At 42.1% G+C, this 17,574-nt stretch overlaps 2 protein-coding genes across 5 annotated transcripts in view; one reads left to right on the top strand and one right to left on the bottom strand.

Moving 5' to 3' along the window:
* ITPRID1 (ITPR interacting domain containing 1) overlaps positions 1-17,574 on the bottom strand; it is a 142,650-nt gene that overhangs the window by 104,563 nt on the left and 20,513 nt on the right. The window lies entirely within an intron of this gene.
* NEUROD6 (neuronal differentiation 6) lies at positions 6,279-10,224 on the top strand. Its single transcript, XM_030485190.1, has 2 exons — positions 6,279-6,838; positions 8,282-10,224. Exon 2 carries the CDS (start codon positions 8,303-8,305, stop codon positions 9,314-9,316), a length of 1,014 nt encoding a protein of 337 aa, XP_030341050.1. The 5' UTR covers positions 6,279-6,838; positions 8,282-8,302; the 3' UTR covers positions 9,317-10,224.

Here is a 17,574-nt window from a genome sequence, read left to right as displayed (position 1 = left end):
TTTTTATTTGGGGGTTTTTTTGGTTGGTTAGTTTTTAACCCAAAGTTACCTTTCTTTTCAATAAGATAAGATCTCTGGTAAGGTTTTAAGTACACACTATGACATGTTGCAGATGCTGGTTGGCAATCACAGGTGCTAGGAGTTGTCAAAAGCGTAACACAGGTTTGGGAAAGTAAGGAAAACCATAGTTGATTAACAGCTTGGGATGCCTGACTGCGCAGCTTTTCTGCTTTTTGAATGGAAAATTTACTTATCTTCCTCAGACCAGTATCTCAGGAAGAGCCCTGTCCAAGGAGGGTTATAAATTCTGATAATTCAGAAGGCAAACCAAAAGGAGCAGATATTCCCATTACAGTAAGCCTGAGTCATCCTGCCCCATACTTCAAATCATTTCATAGGAACAAGCCCTTCAGCCGAGCTGTGCTGTTAAGAAACTTCCTGCATATTAGTACATAAAGAGAATAGAGGTTTCGTAGTCAGCTGTAGCTCTAGCATTTCCTACGTTCAGCTACTTGACTTCTTGACTTCGACAATGTGCTTTCAAAATTAGTTTAAAGGAATTGTTATTTATAAGGTCTTTTCTTCCCCCAAACTGTTCAGGCATTATTTCAGCACGCTGCTAAAGTTTTCCTGAGGAGTGCACAAAAGAGAAACGAAATGGTGATTTTTAGTTAGGAGCTTACAGCTCACCTGAACCTGGATAAAATTTCACGGGGGTAAAGAAAAGTCATTTCTCTAGCCTGAGGGCTTTCTCCCTGCTGAGTTTCAAAGGTCTGCTGCAACTAATGGAAATGTCAGTTTCTCATGAAGTTTGCAAGCATCTCTTATGAGGTTCCCCTTACAAAACATCCTATAATTTCTTGGGAGGGAACTGTCCACCAGAAGTTGACATCACTTTTGGATTTAATGTTGCACTTCTGTCAAGTCAGTGTTAACTTCCCTGTTTTCTTGTGCCTCGCATTTAATTTAAAGCAAGTCTTAAGAAAACTGCTCATCTCAGTGTGTGCTTTCTGTAAGGTCATTCTGCTCCTCTAACTGAATTGGTGTCAGTGCCACAAGTTCAGAGATGCCACCACTTCCCAGAGGGTCATTGCCCCATCACCACCCCACCACACAAGGCTCAGCACAGTGTTTCTTCCCATGCAACAGATAATCTTCTCATAGGGAGAAGATTGCAGGAAGGGAGAAAAAGTATCAGGAACATCCAGCTGCGTGATCTAGAGAGAGCATCCCATCAGGTGCTTCTTGCTCGGCAAGAGTTGTAATGGGGAGAGGAAAGCAAACCATAAACCTCGGAGATTTTGTAAGGAAGAAATGCCTTGGTTTACAGAAGAGAAAGCATACATCATATCCATGGGGTCTGCTTATAAGGGGAAGCAGCACAGGGCTCTCCTGGAGTCGTGCACACCCACACTAACTCTAGAGGGGACTGGCGGCAAGGTCCATCCCCAAAACCATGATTTGATGGGGACAGAGACATTCTCAAAATGGAAACACGGAGGAAGCATGCCTGTGAATCACTGTAGGCACCGGCAGAATAAAGAGAGGAAAAAAGCAGCATCACTAACTAGCTGTTTGGCAGAGATTGCCATTAAAGAGTAGACATTGATCAGCAGCATCAGGGTGTGTGCTACAGCTAAAAGTCCCTGCTGCAGCCTCTAAAAGCTAACTCACTGCTCTCAGAGCATCCTCAAGGTAGGGTAGCAGACAGTGTGACATCCCCAGTCACCAAGTATGAATAAAATAAAGAAGTTACTCAGATGTACCATAGGGTTGCTTCACACCACAAAGCAATAAGAATGATCTTAATGCCCTGCAATTTCAAGAAGCGGCACAGCTTCATGACTGGTCTGACTAGAGCACTTTTCCCCAGAGAAAGAAGTACCATAAATCCCATATTGCTGCATGGTACATATCACCTCTTCATCTGGTAATAAAACTTTCAGGCTATTCTGTGCCATTGCTTTTCTAGGTGTAATACCTTTGAGTAATTTTTTAAAAAATTCATTTTCCATCTTAAGATTATTTGGTTCCACCCTCTCTCAACTCATTAATAGTAAGTGTAAGCCAGGAGTTGCTCAAAACTAATAAGATTATGCCAAATGTATGTTATATCTAAATTAGACCCATTCTAGTCATGTGTTTCAGAAATCTTAGAGGAATTTCTGGTCACAAACTCATTTTTGGTTAACCGTAAGCAATTAGTATTAGAGACCATTTTCAGATTCTAAATTCATGTTTTACTATAGCAACTCCCATTAAAATAGAGTAACTAACCCCTCTGCAGCTCTTTCGCATTTGTCCCTAACAGCCTATTCAAAACACAAAACTAAGGATGTCTGATTGGAGCAAGAAGTACCTCCTCATTATGGGGGGCTTAGAGCAGAGCACGTTTATAATATTTTGCAGCATTAGCAGATGGGTTAAAAAAAACCACAACACATTTTCAAATTGAACTCTTGAGCTAATGTAGGTTATTTCTCTGAAGCTGGGGGTCCTTATTAGTGCCGTCTTTAATCTCCCCTGGGAGAAGGATATATATCCCTGAACATCAGCTTAGCACTGGTGGGAGAGGGCTTAGTCAACTTGATGAGAACATCAAGTTCCCCTCACAAAGCAGTCCATAGTCCATGGCAGCATACTGGGAACACAAAGAGGCAGAAAAGAGCCGGGTCGCCCCTGAACAGGGATACACATCACTTCAGTCCATAGTGTGCTATCTGCACACAGAGCAGGCACCTGGCATATGGCATATTGGTCTTGGTTCCACCCCCCTCCCTGACAACTTCTGTAGGGACACAGTCCTGCCTTCACCAGGGGTCCCAGTTCTGCTCAGTCTGAAACTCGCTGGGGCTGACTGACTAAAGCCCTGCACAAGACACCATCCTCTTTTGTTCTATTTTTGTAAAAGAAAAATAAAAATGAAAATGAAAAAAGCCCCAAACAAACTAAAACCAAACCCCAAAAACCACACAAAAGAAAAAACCCCAAACAGGTATTCCCATCTCCTCCTGAGCTCCAAACTCAACTGGAGCCTAGAGCCAGGAGCCACTGTTTTTCGTACTGTCACCCAGGTATTTGCCCCCTGTGGTCTGGCTTTGGAATTTGGGATGTACTAGCCATATGTTTTCCTTCAGTCTCGCTCCCAAGGCAGCAGAGGTACCTGCCAAGGGAAGCTAAGAGTCCAACCCTGCTGCAGGCTCACCGTTGGGCTCTGGCACAGACACCCAACACTGGAGCCTGCCTAGAGGTGAGCAGGTTTGGAGAGGGTATTTCTGGTCCTCCCCTGGTGCTTGGGCTGTGCATGCAGGTGCTATGGCAGGAAGGCAAACACATTCCAGGTCACGAGTGAGGAACAGGGAGTTTGAATTGCAGGATTGTTACCTTACACTCACAAAGAACAGAGTTGCCGGGATGTTTTGTGCTTCTATTAGAAAGATAAGGAAATAAAGCAGAAAAAAAGATTTAGCTAACGCCCACTTCTTAACAGTCCCACGCTGGCCACAAGGTCCCATTGCTACCAGCTTATGACCCAGACTACCACACACCAAACTGGTCCTGAGCAAACTTCATTAGTTCCTCAATTCTAATGCAGCTCTCCAGTTTCAGCAAAACTGGGAGATATGGGCCAGTTGGGAGAGGATGATGAAAAAATTAAACATAAAAAAAACCTTAAAGGGAGAAAAAAATAAAACAGTAGCGACATTCCCTGGGGATCTGATGAGAGCGCACTGAAGTTACTGGAAGGACTCCCATTAATTGCACTACAGTTTGGGTCAGTGTCCCTGACGCACCACAGAGGTTCTGCAGTCCTTTGAACTCGATATTATTTCAGTGGATCTATTAATGTTTGGCTCTGTTAAATGTATTATGATAATACTGCATTGGAAATAGAGTCACTTATGATTCAAAACTATACAGCCTGGGCACAGGAAAAAAAATTGTAGTATGTGTTCAGTAACATATTTGTTGCTGTGCAGCCGTTCTATAGAGTGCATTTAACTGTGTTTTGTGTATTATTCTTAACATGCATTCACAGTAGACAGCAAAGCAGCAGTTATGGGGTATGCTGTGAATGCATATTAACAGCAGTACACATTTGCATATCATGGATCCATAATACAAAATGCGTAGTAAAATCCTTATGAAAAGTTATTATGCATGCACAGTAGAGGCTTTTTAAACCTTGATATCTCAGCTATTTTGTTTCTCCACTATTTATTTGAAAATATTAAAAAGGTCAAATGATGGATTAAGAATCTGCAAAAATGTAATGTTACTACTACAGAGGGAATCCTTCAACACAAACCAATTCATTTATTTGGTTTTTAGTAGGAGTATAAAAGCCGTTGAAAAAGGCATTTTACAATAATATTTGAAGAGTTTTAACAAATCCCACCTACTTCAGCAATAAAAAAAGGACAGAGGAAATATTTGTATTAAAGTGTAGTTTGGAGGCTGTGTGATATGACTGGAAATTTTGATGGTCCTTTGCTTAATACAAGGCCACTACAATGTCAACCTTTCCTTCAATTTCTCGTAGTATTTTTAGTATGCATTGAACCAGGGTTTGGTTCCTCAGGACTTTGCATATTTAGATGATTGTGCACTGTATAATACTCTGAATATGCAAAATCCTTGAAAAGGTTGACAACCCTTAGGACCTTCCACAATATAAATCTTAATACATAAATTCCTATCGAGAATAATGGGATTCTACCCTCCCCTCTGTTACACAGATTGTGATATTTGGGATAAAATGAAACAAATGTTACAAATAATACAGCTCTTGCTCCTTTCGAATAGTTGTCACTGAAGTTTTAGCATCTTTGTCACTTCAAATACATTTGCCTTAAAACTAAAAATTAAAAAAAAAGGAAGGAGAAAATTAAATAAAAAGGCCTGAGCTCCATAAGGAATGAATGAGCCAATATGTCTCACTTCTGTAAAGAAAAGAGAAATACAAAGTTTGGTTCGGGGGCTTTTTTTTTTTTCCTCTTTTTTCAATGAAAGGCTCTAAAATCATTGAGCATATACATGTAGATCTACAGAACATGCTCTCCCCACACACACGCGTTGCTCTGATGCTGCCTCATTTTTTGTTCCCCCCTCTAAGCAAAAAAAAAAAAAAAAAAAAAAAAAAAAATTATGCCCAAACAGATTTAAATGAAACTTTGTGACAACAAAATAATTGGATCGGGGCTGAAAACATTAATGCCAAGCTTGGGCCCAATGCGAATTAAAGCAGATGAGTTATAAACCCTTCAAAACCAGGATTTATAATGGAAACGCTGACACAGACCCATAACAATAGCAGCTCTGCCAGGGATTATTTTAATACTAAAAGCATACTCGGTCACTGACTTTTTAAAAACACAGATTACTCAGTCACTAAAAAGCAGTGATACGCGATAATAATGAAAGCAAAGTTTAAAATGAAATGAATTTGTTTTTAAGATGACATATCATCCCTCCTGAAACTCTCTTGATAGCCCTTATATGTGACACACCACTCCTTAAATAAAAGCAACCCACAAACCCCAAACACACCAAGGTGGAGTTTGCCATAAGCTCCATGGCATGGCTGAGCCGAGAGGCTTTGTCAGCTTCATTTAACAGTTTCTTGCCTGTGGAAAGAGACAAAAGGGTTAAGGGAGGAAGAGCAGGGAGTACAGGAGAGGCAGCTGACGAGGAAAAACAAGGACATGAAGAAAGAAGCAGCCAGGGAGGCAAATGGAAGGGCAGGGGGAGATTTTTAGGAGGAGGAAGAGCGTGTTTCCAAAGGAAATAACTCAGTTTTTAAAGAGATTTCAGTGGAGCGCTCTCAAAAACGCGAGGCAGGCGGAGACAATTTGGCAACAGGGCAAACCCTCCGAGCACCCCAACTTAGACCTGAGCGTATCACCTCGCCAGGTGCAGGTGTGCCTTGGTCATACGCATCACACTGGGCAGGACGGGGACCAGCGAGCCCCGACACACTCTTCTGAAAAAAGCATCAGTTTGTTACGTTTTCACCTTGTATGTCCAGTTTCTCACAAATGCCTCCTTTTGGGAATGTCAAAACCCCACCAAGGGATGCAAGGCGAGTGTTTCTTCCAGCTGGCAGGAGGTTTGCTCCCGTTATCCTGTGCTCTGGGGCAACACGCCACACTCAAACAAACCCCACACCCCAACTATCGCTCCCATCAGCTTCACATAAAAACTACTTTTTGTGACTGTGCTATGTGTTACAGCACCAGCATTACTGCCCCATTCCCGCCTTCCATTCCTTGCCCCCCCCGTGTGTTTTTTTCCAGGGTACCAGGTGCACCGGAGTGACTCGGATCGACACAAGACATCACTTTCCCTATAAACAATACCGTATTAACAACCACAGGGCAGCCGTACCTGTAGGCAGGGATAGCACCAAATGTTGGCACGTCTATCCGTGCAGCTAGACTGCTAAAAAGAAGCAGCTCCAGTGGAAACGCACCTACTGTATATGAAATGCTGGTGCAGATTTTTTTTCCTTCTCCCCCCCCCCTTTTTTTTTCTATCAGTCTAACCTTCTGTGTTGATACATGAATGCTGGTACCCACTTAGAGGGATGCCAGATGATCAGTGCAGAATGAAGGTCCCAGGAGAAAGGCTCACGTGGTTTTCTCTGCCCCGTGACGTCACTAGCAGATGGCATGGGTACCAGCTCTGGCAGTTGGCATCAATGTCACTTTTTAGAGATCAATGAGATAGTGCAGATATACACAGATCTAGACTCCAGGAGACGATGCGACATTCAGACTGAAAAGATTTGGAAGGCAAAAAATGAAAACTGATTGTTGAATGAAATAAAAAGCTAAAGGTAATACAAATAAAGATATATTTCAGTTGGTGCTGGGTGTGCATGCAAGTGTTTAAAGATACAGTATCATTGTCTTGTATTTTATGTATGCTATTTACTGTCTAATAACTCCTCCTAACATTTTTATTCTTCCGATGCAATTGCAGACTTTCATTGGTGTTATGTAATATTGCAAGTGTGTAGACAATACTGATAGAGTTAGTCTTTGACTGGGGTTTTTGTTTAGTTTTGTTCTATTAGGAAAAGTCCCTGCATTCGTTTTGCTTGCCTCTTTGAGGACCATGGGATCCCAGCTTTTGCTGCTCCCAAACTGCAAACAAAAGCAAAATAATGGGGGGAAAAAGGAAATTATTTTTCCATTCCAGGCTGGATTCTGAGCACACGTGCAGGACTGCAGTCAGAATCCACAGACCGCTCCTGTCAGCTACGAGCTGGAGGGAGACGTCTGAGCCTCGCAGAACATAAACACTGCTATAGCGTGCAGGGAATTTTTCACCTCCCCCCCCCACAACTGATGGGGAGAAAAAAAAAATAAGGAGGAAAGAAAAAGAGGAAAAAAAAACCCCAAATAAGTTTATTTTAACAAACCAGATAATATCAGTTAGAATTTTTGCTGGGAAAAAGGAAGGAAAAAAAAAAAGGTAGGGGGATTTTATTTCCTAACTCTAATCTGAATACGTTTAGGGTTAGATCAGTCTGATTTTTGTCTTAATATAAAATAAGTAACATGTGATTTTCATACATCTCATCAGGAAAAAAAATAATTTTTAACTGCTACTAGCCGAGTGATCTGGGGGGGGGAATGTTCCATTAATTTTGTTTTCTCACCCACTCTAACTTATTAGTTTAGTATCTTGATTCATAAGGGAAGAAATGGGGAGGGAGGGAAAAAACTTCCAAATCTAAGTCAAAAAGTGATTTAAAAATATTTATCCATCAGTTAATAGAGATATGGCACTTTTCAATTGTAAGAGTGCTCTTGCTCGCCTCAGTTTTTCACCCAGGGGAATTTGGATTAATGAAATTTCTGTATTGCTTTATCATGTTTTGCATTTCTTTGAATTCCACTGTAGCAAAGGTTTGAAGGGCTTGTTTAAAAATAAGATAAATGACCAGGGAGCTAATTGTACATTTTAAATATTGATTTACTCTACAGTTATCTGTAAGAAATGTGGCTTTTTAGTTGCAAAATCCTGAATGTTTCGAGTGATGTTAAAATTCTGTGCAGCTTTCATTATATTTTTTTTTTAAATGAGCATTTTCAACTGGTACTTTATGCAAAAAATGTGTTATATTTTATATATTATGCATTTCTATACACACACAGACACTCATGTACACTGAACGTGCATGCAGACGCACGAAACATGCATGAGGATGTGTGTGTAAGTCGGCAAACTTTAAAAATGGAAATACTTAAATATTGTGCTGGCATTCTTTCAGGTAACTTAAGATTATAGAACCATGTTAACACTACCGTTTGATGAGTCTGTTGTAATGCCAGAATCCCAGATGTGTAGAAAGTTTCCCAGAGAAAGTGAGGACCAAAAGCAAATGAAGAACCCAGAAAGCTTTTCAAAGCAAATCGTGCTCCGAGGAAAGAATATTAAAAGATCTCCTGGAGAAGACACAGAAAAAGAGGAGGAGGAGGAAGAAAGAGAAGAGGAGGATGAGAATGGCTTGCCTAGGCGAAGAGGCCTTCGGAAAAAAAAGACAAGCAAGATAAGGATGGAAAGGATCAAATTCAGGCGACAAGAAGCCAATGCGAGAGAGAGGAACCGGATGCACGGCCTTAACGACGCCCTGGACAATTTAAGGAAAGTAGTCCCTTGTTATTCTAAAACACAAAAACTGTCCAAAATAGAAACTTTGAGACTAGCCAAGAACTACATTTGGGCTCTTTCTGAGATCCTGCGAATTGGCAAGAGACCCGACCTGCTCACCTTCGTCCAAAACTTGTGCAAGGGTCTGTCCCAGCCAACGACAAACTTGGTGGCGGGATGCCTGCAGCTGAATGCCAGAAGTTTCCTGATGGGCCAGGCCGGCGAAGGCGCCCATCACACCCGCTCGCCCTACTCCACCTTCTACCCCCCCTACCACAGCCCCGAGCTCGGCACCCCCCCGGGGCATGGGACTCTCGACAACTCCAAGTCCATGAAACCTTACAATTACTGCAGCGCTTACGAGTCCTTCTATGAAAGCACTTCCCCCGAGTGCGCCAGCCCACAGTTTGAAGGTCCCTTAAGTCCTCCCCCAATTAACTATAATGGGATATTTTCCCTGAAGCAAGAAGAAAGCTTGGACTATGGCAAAAATTACAATTACGGCATGCATTACTGTGCAGTGCCACCCAGGGGTCCCCTTGGGCAGAGCTCTATGTTCAGGTTGCCTACAGAGAGCCACTTCCCTTACGACTTACATCTGCGCAGCCAGTCTCTCACCATGCAAGATGAATTAAATGCAGTTTTTCATAATTAATGAGGAAAATGAAAATAAACAGTGGTCATTCACCTCCCCATCTAATTAAGAGCAAGCAGATGCTTGGGCACTGCGTAATTGGCACAACTCTATTTAACGTGTTTACTAGTTCCTAAAGTGTGTTTCAACTATTGTGGGGATTTTCTATGTATTAATAAACCCTTTTCCCTATAATTATTTTTTTCCTTTTGGGGTTTTTTTTTTTGTCTGTAAACACTGTGAGATTCTGTTCCCTCCCAGAGGTTATTTCACCTTTTTCTTTATTTCTTTTTATTTCCCTCTTTGCTTGATTTGTTGAGCAGTGTGTCTGAAAAAATATCGCTGAAATAAAAGCATACACACTGTGTAAAGTCAATGTCTATTTTGATTGTACAGTAATTATACAAATGCATGTTATTGAAATCAGATTAATTAAAATGATGTATTTATAATTGGTAGAAAATATATATTATGTATCTGAGGAGAACTGGATTAAACATATTCAGAACTTTAGAGAAATTATCTCAGAACTGAGATGGGCTTGCAATATGCAGAGGTGAGAGTGCAGCAATATTGAAAGCTATGCAAAAACAAAAAAAGCAAACAAAAAAGCAAAACAGTTTTTTGGGTTGTTGTTTTTGGGTGAGCTAAGGAAAACCAGTGATTGTCACTGACATTATTCAGCCTGACCTTTAGTGTGTTGCTGGCAGGGGCCACATGCTAATATTTTAGAAGATGTTGTCGAAATTTTGCCTCAGTTATTTTGACCATATATATATATATTCAGCACTTTTTTTGTATTATTCTGACTTCAGATGTAAAGGTTTGTTATAACAATGTATAACTGTGGTTTCTCACTACGTACTTTAAATGCAATTAAACATAGATGTTTCCACTTTTAAAATACATCTATTAGCTGTGATACTGTATTTTGCCTGATACTTGTTATTTCACAGTATACAGCTGCCTTTGGTCTTGCCTACACAAGCTTTCTTTTCTGCACCCCTGTAGTGCTTGAGCCTGGGGATGGAAATCATGAATTATCAGGGCGAACCTTGCGCTATTTTCAGAAGGATGTATTAGCAATGCAGCATAAGCAGACCCAAAAATATCACAGAGACAGCTGTGTGCTAAATGAAACACAGGTTAGAGGAAGAAGGTAACTTTGTCTCTCAACAAAAAAACAAATTTCACGCAGGAAGGGGCCCTGAGTGGACACTCAGGCCACTAGCTGCGCCTCCAGATCTGGCTCGCGGAGGGGTGCAAGAGCACAGGAAGCCTAAAATCTGCAGAGGGAAGGACTCCCTGAACATCCCAAACTAGTCCTAGTTAATAAACAGCACCAGTAAACTACAGATGCTTCTGCAACTGTCATTAGTTCAGCACCTACAGGGGTCTGCATGGCCCCTAGTACCTTAACAGAGCTGAGCCTCGGAAGTTTTCGGACGACTCAGATCTATTTCTCAATAAGCTACATGAGTGACAACATGAATGACCAGTTGAGCTAAAAGCCAAGAGCCTTTAAACCTGTGAGTGAACAAGACGTCCTGATTTTGAGGCATAAATAGCAGCTACCTGACAGACATTCACCTGCAGCACGAAAATGCTATGGTGTGAATGTGTAAGAAATAGTTAAAAAAATCCCAAACCAGCATATAAAAAGTGCAAATTCTACTTGCAAGTTTGAGACCCTTGGCAGAATTACAGTGTGGGTCACAGTTTCTTAATGACATATCAATCTCAGACTCTCACTTGAGTACACAGCTTGGCAAAGAGGGGATGGGCCAATTTTTCCTGATAATTTGCCTAATTTCACAAGCGGGACTTGCTGTAAACAGCCTGCCCCATCAAGCATTGCAGATCCTTCAGGACAACAGCAGCCTAACATTCATCTCTTCCAAATAAGACCAGGCTACCCCAACTGTTGGAGAGGGCTAACAAGTCACAAAGTCTAGGTCAGTGGCTAAATGCTTGCAAGCTTGGAGAGGGAGGGGGCTGAACACACGGTTTTGTGCCACCAACATCCTCTCCAGACACAAAAATCAAGCCCAGAACAGAGCCTTTTGAAGCAGAGCCTTCAGCCATGGTTTGGGGGGTTGGCTCAGGATTATCCCACCTTTTTTCAAGGCCAGGAACTGTGGAAGGTATATGCAGTGGTTTTCTGCCTTGGATGAAAAGTGATGGTGATGCCCGTCAGCTTAGAAGCATCCCCATGTGTTTTGCATTCTGTATAGGAGGGGTTTGGGGAAAGAGAAGAAGGTAAATCAGATTGCTTTAGCTGTTATTCAGAATTAGCTGATAATTAACAAAGCAAGGAATAGGTGACAGGAGAGTGGAAGAGGAAGAAGCCAGTCAAGGAGGAGCAAGCATCCAGTCCTGGGCACATATTCACAGGAAAGAGACACTGAGCTATCTTACTATATCATCAGAAGCTCTAGGCAAGTGGACCCAGAAACAGGGGATCCTTTGAACGCCCTCCCACTGAGCGGAGGCAGCAAACTTCTGAGTTCTGTAAGAAGAGGCTGAAAGTTAGCTGAGTGCTTCTGAGCAGCATTGCTGCATCTGGGAAGGGTGAGTTTACATAAGTTAAGAGCAAAGCAAGGATACAGCTCTAAAGTCCTGCACCAAGGGAAGGAAATGCTGGCCACAATACATTCAGCACCCAAAGGGTGCTAAGACTTCAGGCTCTGCAATCTGGGGGTCTCCAGCTCCGTGGTCCTATATTAACTCAATAACTCATGGGCCAGTTCCAGTTTCCCCTTCTGGCAGCAAAAGCAAAGGGAAAGGGGAAAAAAGCATCCCTGCCAGTTCGGATCTTTCTCGCTCACTCCACGACAGATGGGGAGGCAATTCGCAGCCAGATTCCCCCTCTGGTAGCTCAAGGCAGGCATCACGCTTGCTCAGGGCATTGCAAATTGGAAAGCCAGTCCAGAATAAATAATGGAGCAAGTCATAGAAAAATATTGAGACAGCATGAAAAACCCTGACATTCCCTGTCTCGGAGGGTATGGATTATTTAGAGATATGGAGGTAGGGGATTCCCGTGGGAGCAGGCTCTCTTGCATACCTTCTCTTTCACGCACACGACAAACATTTCTGTGCTACTTTGCTGGCCAGTCACAGAACACAAGGTGTTCTGAGCTCTGACGTGATTTTTAAAAGACACTGAGGTTGCCTTATTTTAGGGAATAAACCCAAGCACCAAGAAAGTTCTAGTGCTTTAAACTCACACGAATAAAAACCAGTGGGTTTCTTTAACCGTAATCTCCGCTTTATAAGGTTTGTCTCTTTTCAACCCCATTCATACAGCAAAACAAAGCTGCTCATTTCTGCCTGCCTTGTTCTCCTCTTAACTGCCTTCACTTCCTTGAGGATAGAAATATGTAAAATAGCAACTGCTCCAGAAAAAATAGGTGAGAAATTTCTATTCTCCCCTGTCCTCTAGCACAAGAGTAATGAAGCCTTCTGTCAATTTTAGAGGTGGGAACCTCATAGCTGGCAGAAGAAAAGCTACTTCATACATTTTCTTACACAGTGGAACTCTCTGCCATTTAGTGTTTCCCAGAGTAACATTTTAGAGTGATTATTTTTTTTTAAAGCACTGTATGGGTTTATGGTATCAGAAGTACACTAATTATTTAAGAGTATCTGTACTGGTTCAGATTAAACATCCATCTAACCTAGTACCCTGCTTCCAACATAAGGGCATTAAAAAAAAGTTGCCCAAAGATGTCAGAACAGGGTGAGGAAAATAAATATTTGTTTTACTAATAAAAATGCTGGAAAAGAAACTAAACATCATGTTCCAGGATTTCAGCCAGCCCTGTCGAAGACAGGGATGTGCCTGATTTGGAAAAAGGGGTGGGAGGCATGACAGCCTACTGCAGCTTTCGCACACTTTCCTCTGCAACACTGGGCTCACCAGTAATCACTGGGTAGGATGGACACGGTAGTGCTAGGCTGTACCTCTGAACACTGTCTCAAACCCCCAAAATCTTATCACGAGTAAAATCGGTGGCCCCAGCTCTGCAGTCCTACAAAGGGAGAGGGAGGGGTAGCCACTGCTTTGCTAGAGCTTAGAGGAGATCTCAAAGCTCCTCTGCATTACAGTAGGAATACGCTCATTTTAGGACACATCGTGGCTGTGCTCCCTTCGGGACTGTCTGCATTCTTTCACTTCATAGCTACCTGCACAAAGATTTTTAAAATGTATGGAGATTGCACAGGCACAAACGTGACAGCAGGTTTTTTTCTATGCTAGCAATTCCCTCTCCCATTTTTACCCCTACTTTACTCTTCTCTTCTCCCCTTTGCCTGTAGGGCTCTCGAATGGCAGCAAATTAAGTGAAATGCCATCAATAAAGATGAATGAAATCCCAGTGAAACACATGGCAGGATCTTTCCTTGCAAAAGCAAATAATACTTGCCTAAATTAAAAAAGTAGCTGCGTGGGTTTGTCTTTCAGATTGTGAATCTAGCTTAACTCAAGCCTATAAGTCATATTTTATGGTCCATACCCAAGGTCAAAGCAAGTTTAATCCTGGTACCAAAAACCTACAGCTTTTCATGTACAAGTAGCAGAGATGGTGCTGCTTTGGGCTGAATTGTCATGAAAGCAGCTCCCCTTATAAAATTTCACCAATTTCCCAATTAAAAGCTAGAACAAGCAAACAAAAACCCCCAAACCAACCCACCCCCCTCTTCCATAGTCTGGCTGTGGGTCTGACCCAGAGCTGAACCATGGCAGCAGGTTGTGATTTTGCTCTGGAGAGACACAGATCAGCGTGGCGAGCAGCTGGCACCGTGCCACTTCAGAATCTCAAGGGCAGACCTGTCGTGTCTCACTGATACAAATCTAACCGCCGCACACGGGGCTGCCACGCAGAACTGTGCTCCCAAGCCCTCTCTGCTGCACAATCAGACCTGAGCAGGTCGTCTCACAGAATCCTTGTGTGTTCTGCCAAAAGGATGGCCTATTTTCCTGCAGAGCCTTCCCTCATACCCCAGATGATATGCAAGAACAAGCTAGGGAAATGGAAATAAAAGCCAAACTCACAGGCAAAATAACCTTTTTCCTAATGCCTGCAGAGTGGAGTCCCTGTGACTTGCAACTGGCTTTGAGTTGGCATCACCCACAAAGGTCGTTGTAGGGTTGTAAAGAGGTTTCCTCCCCCTCTCCCCCAAACCACTGTTTTTTCTTGGCTGTTTTCCTTTGTCACTAGCTCCTTAGACTTCCACATTTATCCCTGTAACTGCACTACTTACACTATTTAATTCTAGGACACCACGTATGTAAGAACATACCGTATAGAAACAAGCCAAATCTAGCTGTAGCCGAAATTCTTGACTACTTCAGGAGCTTAACCTCCCAACCCAACAAAAACAACAATAAAACAAAGAAACAGAAAAGCAATCTTTATGATTTATCTTTTTTCTAGGCTATTCAGTATATCCTCAACCTAGCCTAGTGAACATTGCACTAATATTCAGGGTGGGGGTGTGTGTGTTGCATTTCTGTAGGTATACCCACACACAAAAGGTTATAAATTCCAAAGTGCTTGGACATTCTGTTTGGAAATGAGAATAATCAACTGGAGATCCTTGTACAGGTAGAAAATCCAGGCTAAATCAGAGATTATAATGTACATTTTATGCTCTTGAAAGCAGGAATGTAAGGGCTTAGTTCTGCTCTTGTTCCATGGGAGTTCAGCAGATACCAGATTGGATTCTAAATCACACGGGAAGCTAAACGTAGCCTTATCTACTACGTTATTTATTTACAGCCATATGAGCAGATGCATAATGCTTAGATGCAACTGAAATGACATTTCTGTTGGGCAGACAGCTTGCAAACAAAGAAATTATGACGGGATCTTCCTCAGAATCCAGGGGGAAGCCCACATGAATACTAGTGGATATTTGCCCTGCACCAGAAGAAGAGTATGTGTGGAAGAAAAGCATTGTCCAGACACCAAGAACAGCAGGAGTGTGACTCTTGCTAATTTTAATTATTAAGCAATTGAGATTCCACCTCCAAATTCTGAGGGAGAGTCAGCGCCACTCAGAATGCAAAGCCCTTGCCCTCTGGATGTACAAACAGAGCTGTTCTTGTGGTTGGCATCTTTGTCTTGATAACAGGCATTACTTTTATAAAGTAAATCTATTCCTCACAATAGATAAAACAACCATTTTGGTTCACACCCATCAGTGTACATACAGAGGCATGCCTATACCCACTGGGGGACAGATTTTGTGTGTCCCCATCAGAAAATGGGGAAATCACTTGACTGAATGTATATAGTGTTATTAATTTTGATGCCAAAATGGCACAATATTTAGGAGTGTGCTAAGGCAGGGATTGAACAGCCATCGATATATCCAGTCACTTTTTCCCAAGTGTTTAGCTACATAGTCTTTCAGTCCGTGGATTCAAGCCAGTCATAACCTTCATGTTTCCTCCTAAATTTCATATATTCTTACTCTTTCTACACACTCAGTTTTTTCCTTCTTCAATAAAATAGAAGCTTAGCTAAAAGGGTAACCCTGTCCCCACGCCTCATCTCACACTCTCTTTTTAGGAGAGGCTTAAGATAACTAAATGCAGAAATTGGAATGACAAATAGCAACCACAGAAACACATACCTAACACAATAAGTGATTAAATTGCACCAGAAGTATAACCATAGCTTTCCTAGTGGATAGAGTAATTCAGTGCAGGGTGCACTGTGGCACCCGGTGGAAACATAGGTAAGGGAATATTCACCTTCTGTGGGGAAGAAGCAACATCATGGCCAGAACACTTCCAGATAATTACCTCTCAGACAGTACGTAAAATGCGAGCAGGGGTGCCAGTGTGCTTTGCCTGGACAGCAAGTGTGTCCCAACTACAACTCTGCTTCTCGCCATTTTGAACAAAGCAGTTGCTTTGCACAGCAGGTCATCTACCCCATAACAGTTACTTCAGCCTTCATGCTGGATTAACAGGCACTTCGCAACAGCTGAGCCTGCAAAAGATGCCCTAGAGGAGATATGTTGCTGTACAATACATCCACATCTTACTTAATCACGGGTTCCCTGTACCCTCAGGTACCCACACAGATGTCAGCATGTTCTGTAAGATGGTGACTCTGCCATGAGTAATGGCCTCTACCACAGGCACAGCCTTATGGAAAAGCTCTTCAGTGGTTCATTTAAGCTGTGCCTAGTGGCCTCCATGAGAAGCTAACAGTACAAGCTGCCTGGGCGCAATACCTCACTGCTGCTGTGGTCATATTCCCTACACTCTTTTTCCTATCCATGTGTTGGGTGTGTGCCCTCCTTCAAATTACAGCACTGTTCTGGGCAAAAATGACACTAGCAGCATCGGTATTAACATATTAAATATATGATTAACAGACTAAGAGAAGATATTCTATACGGGACAATGCACATTGCTAGCAATCCCAGACTGCAAGCATACACTCACCATCATCCTTTGCCTTCTTACAGTCACCAATGAGATGTCTGGGAAGCAACTCCTCCAAAAAGGAGAAGTTATTGGCAAGGAAGGCCCACATGCAGGGAGGAATAACTCCTGTGCTCAGATATCCTAGATCTGTGTGATAGCTCCCCCTCCTCTCCTGCAGACCAGTGGGAAGGTAGCACTAGACAATATAGAGTCTTTACTTAGTTTACTCATTTCACCTGTGATTTATCCCAGCTCCTGCATCATATATAGGTAATCTACTCTCCAGGTCACTCAACTGCTACGTGACATTTTACTTTGAAATATCTATCTAGAGAATTATTAAATAAACTCAGTCTTAAATGGTAATCTAGCTTTTTTTTTTTTTTTTTAAGAATTCTCAAATTGTTCCTAAATGTATTTAAATCTTACCACTGAACATGATGCTGGTTATTAAAAAGTAATTCTGGAGAGATTAGCTTGCAGCTACAAAATTAATATAATTCATTTATTACTTGCAGCCACAAATCAAAATGCTGTTAACACTGCTGCATGCAATTTAATATGCACAGTAAGTTTCCATATGGCTTCAATTTTTGGTTCCCTGGTCACTACAGAGGCTCATTTGCGGGAAGGTCTGTAGGTATGGGAAGTCAGCTCATGCTTACTGTCAGAAAAGCTGTTCTAGATGGTTCCTACATAGGCACAACAGTCCAAACAGGTCCAAAACCATCAACACCATTTGGGATTATCATATCCTACATAAGACTGAGGAATATCTACATACTTTCATAGAACCACAGATATAACCAGTCTTTATGAAGAACACATCCGT

The sequence above is a fragment of the Strigops habroptila genome, chromosome 1 (assembly GCF_004027225.2).
Source record: "Strigops habroptila isolate Jane chromosome 1, bStrHab1.2.pri, whole genome shotgun sequence".
Lineage (NCBI taxonomy): Eukaryota > Metazoa > Chordata > Aves > Psittaciformes > Psittacidae > Strigops > Strigops habroptila.
Note: the sequence above shows the minus strand (reverse complement) of the source record. Positions and strands in the feature narration are given on the sequence as shown.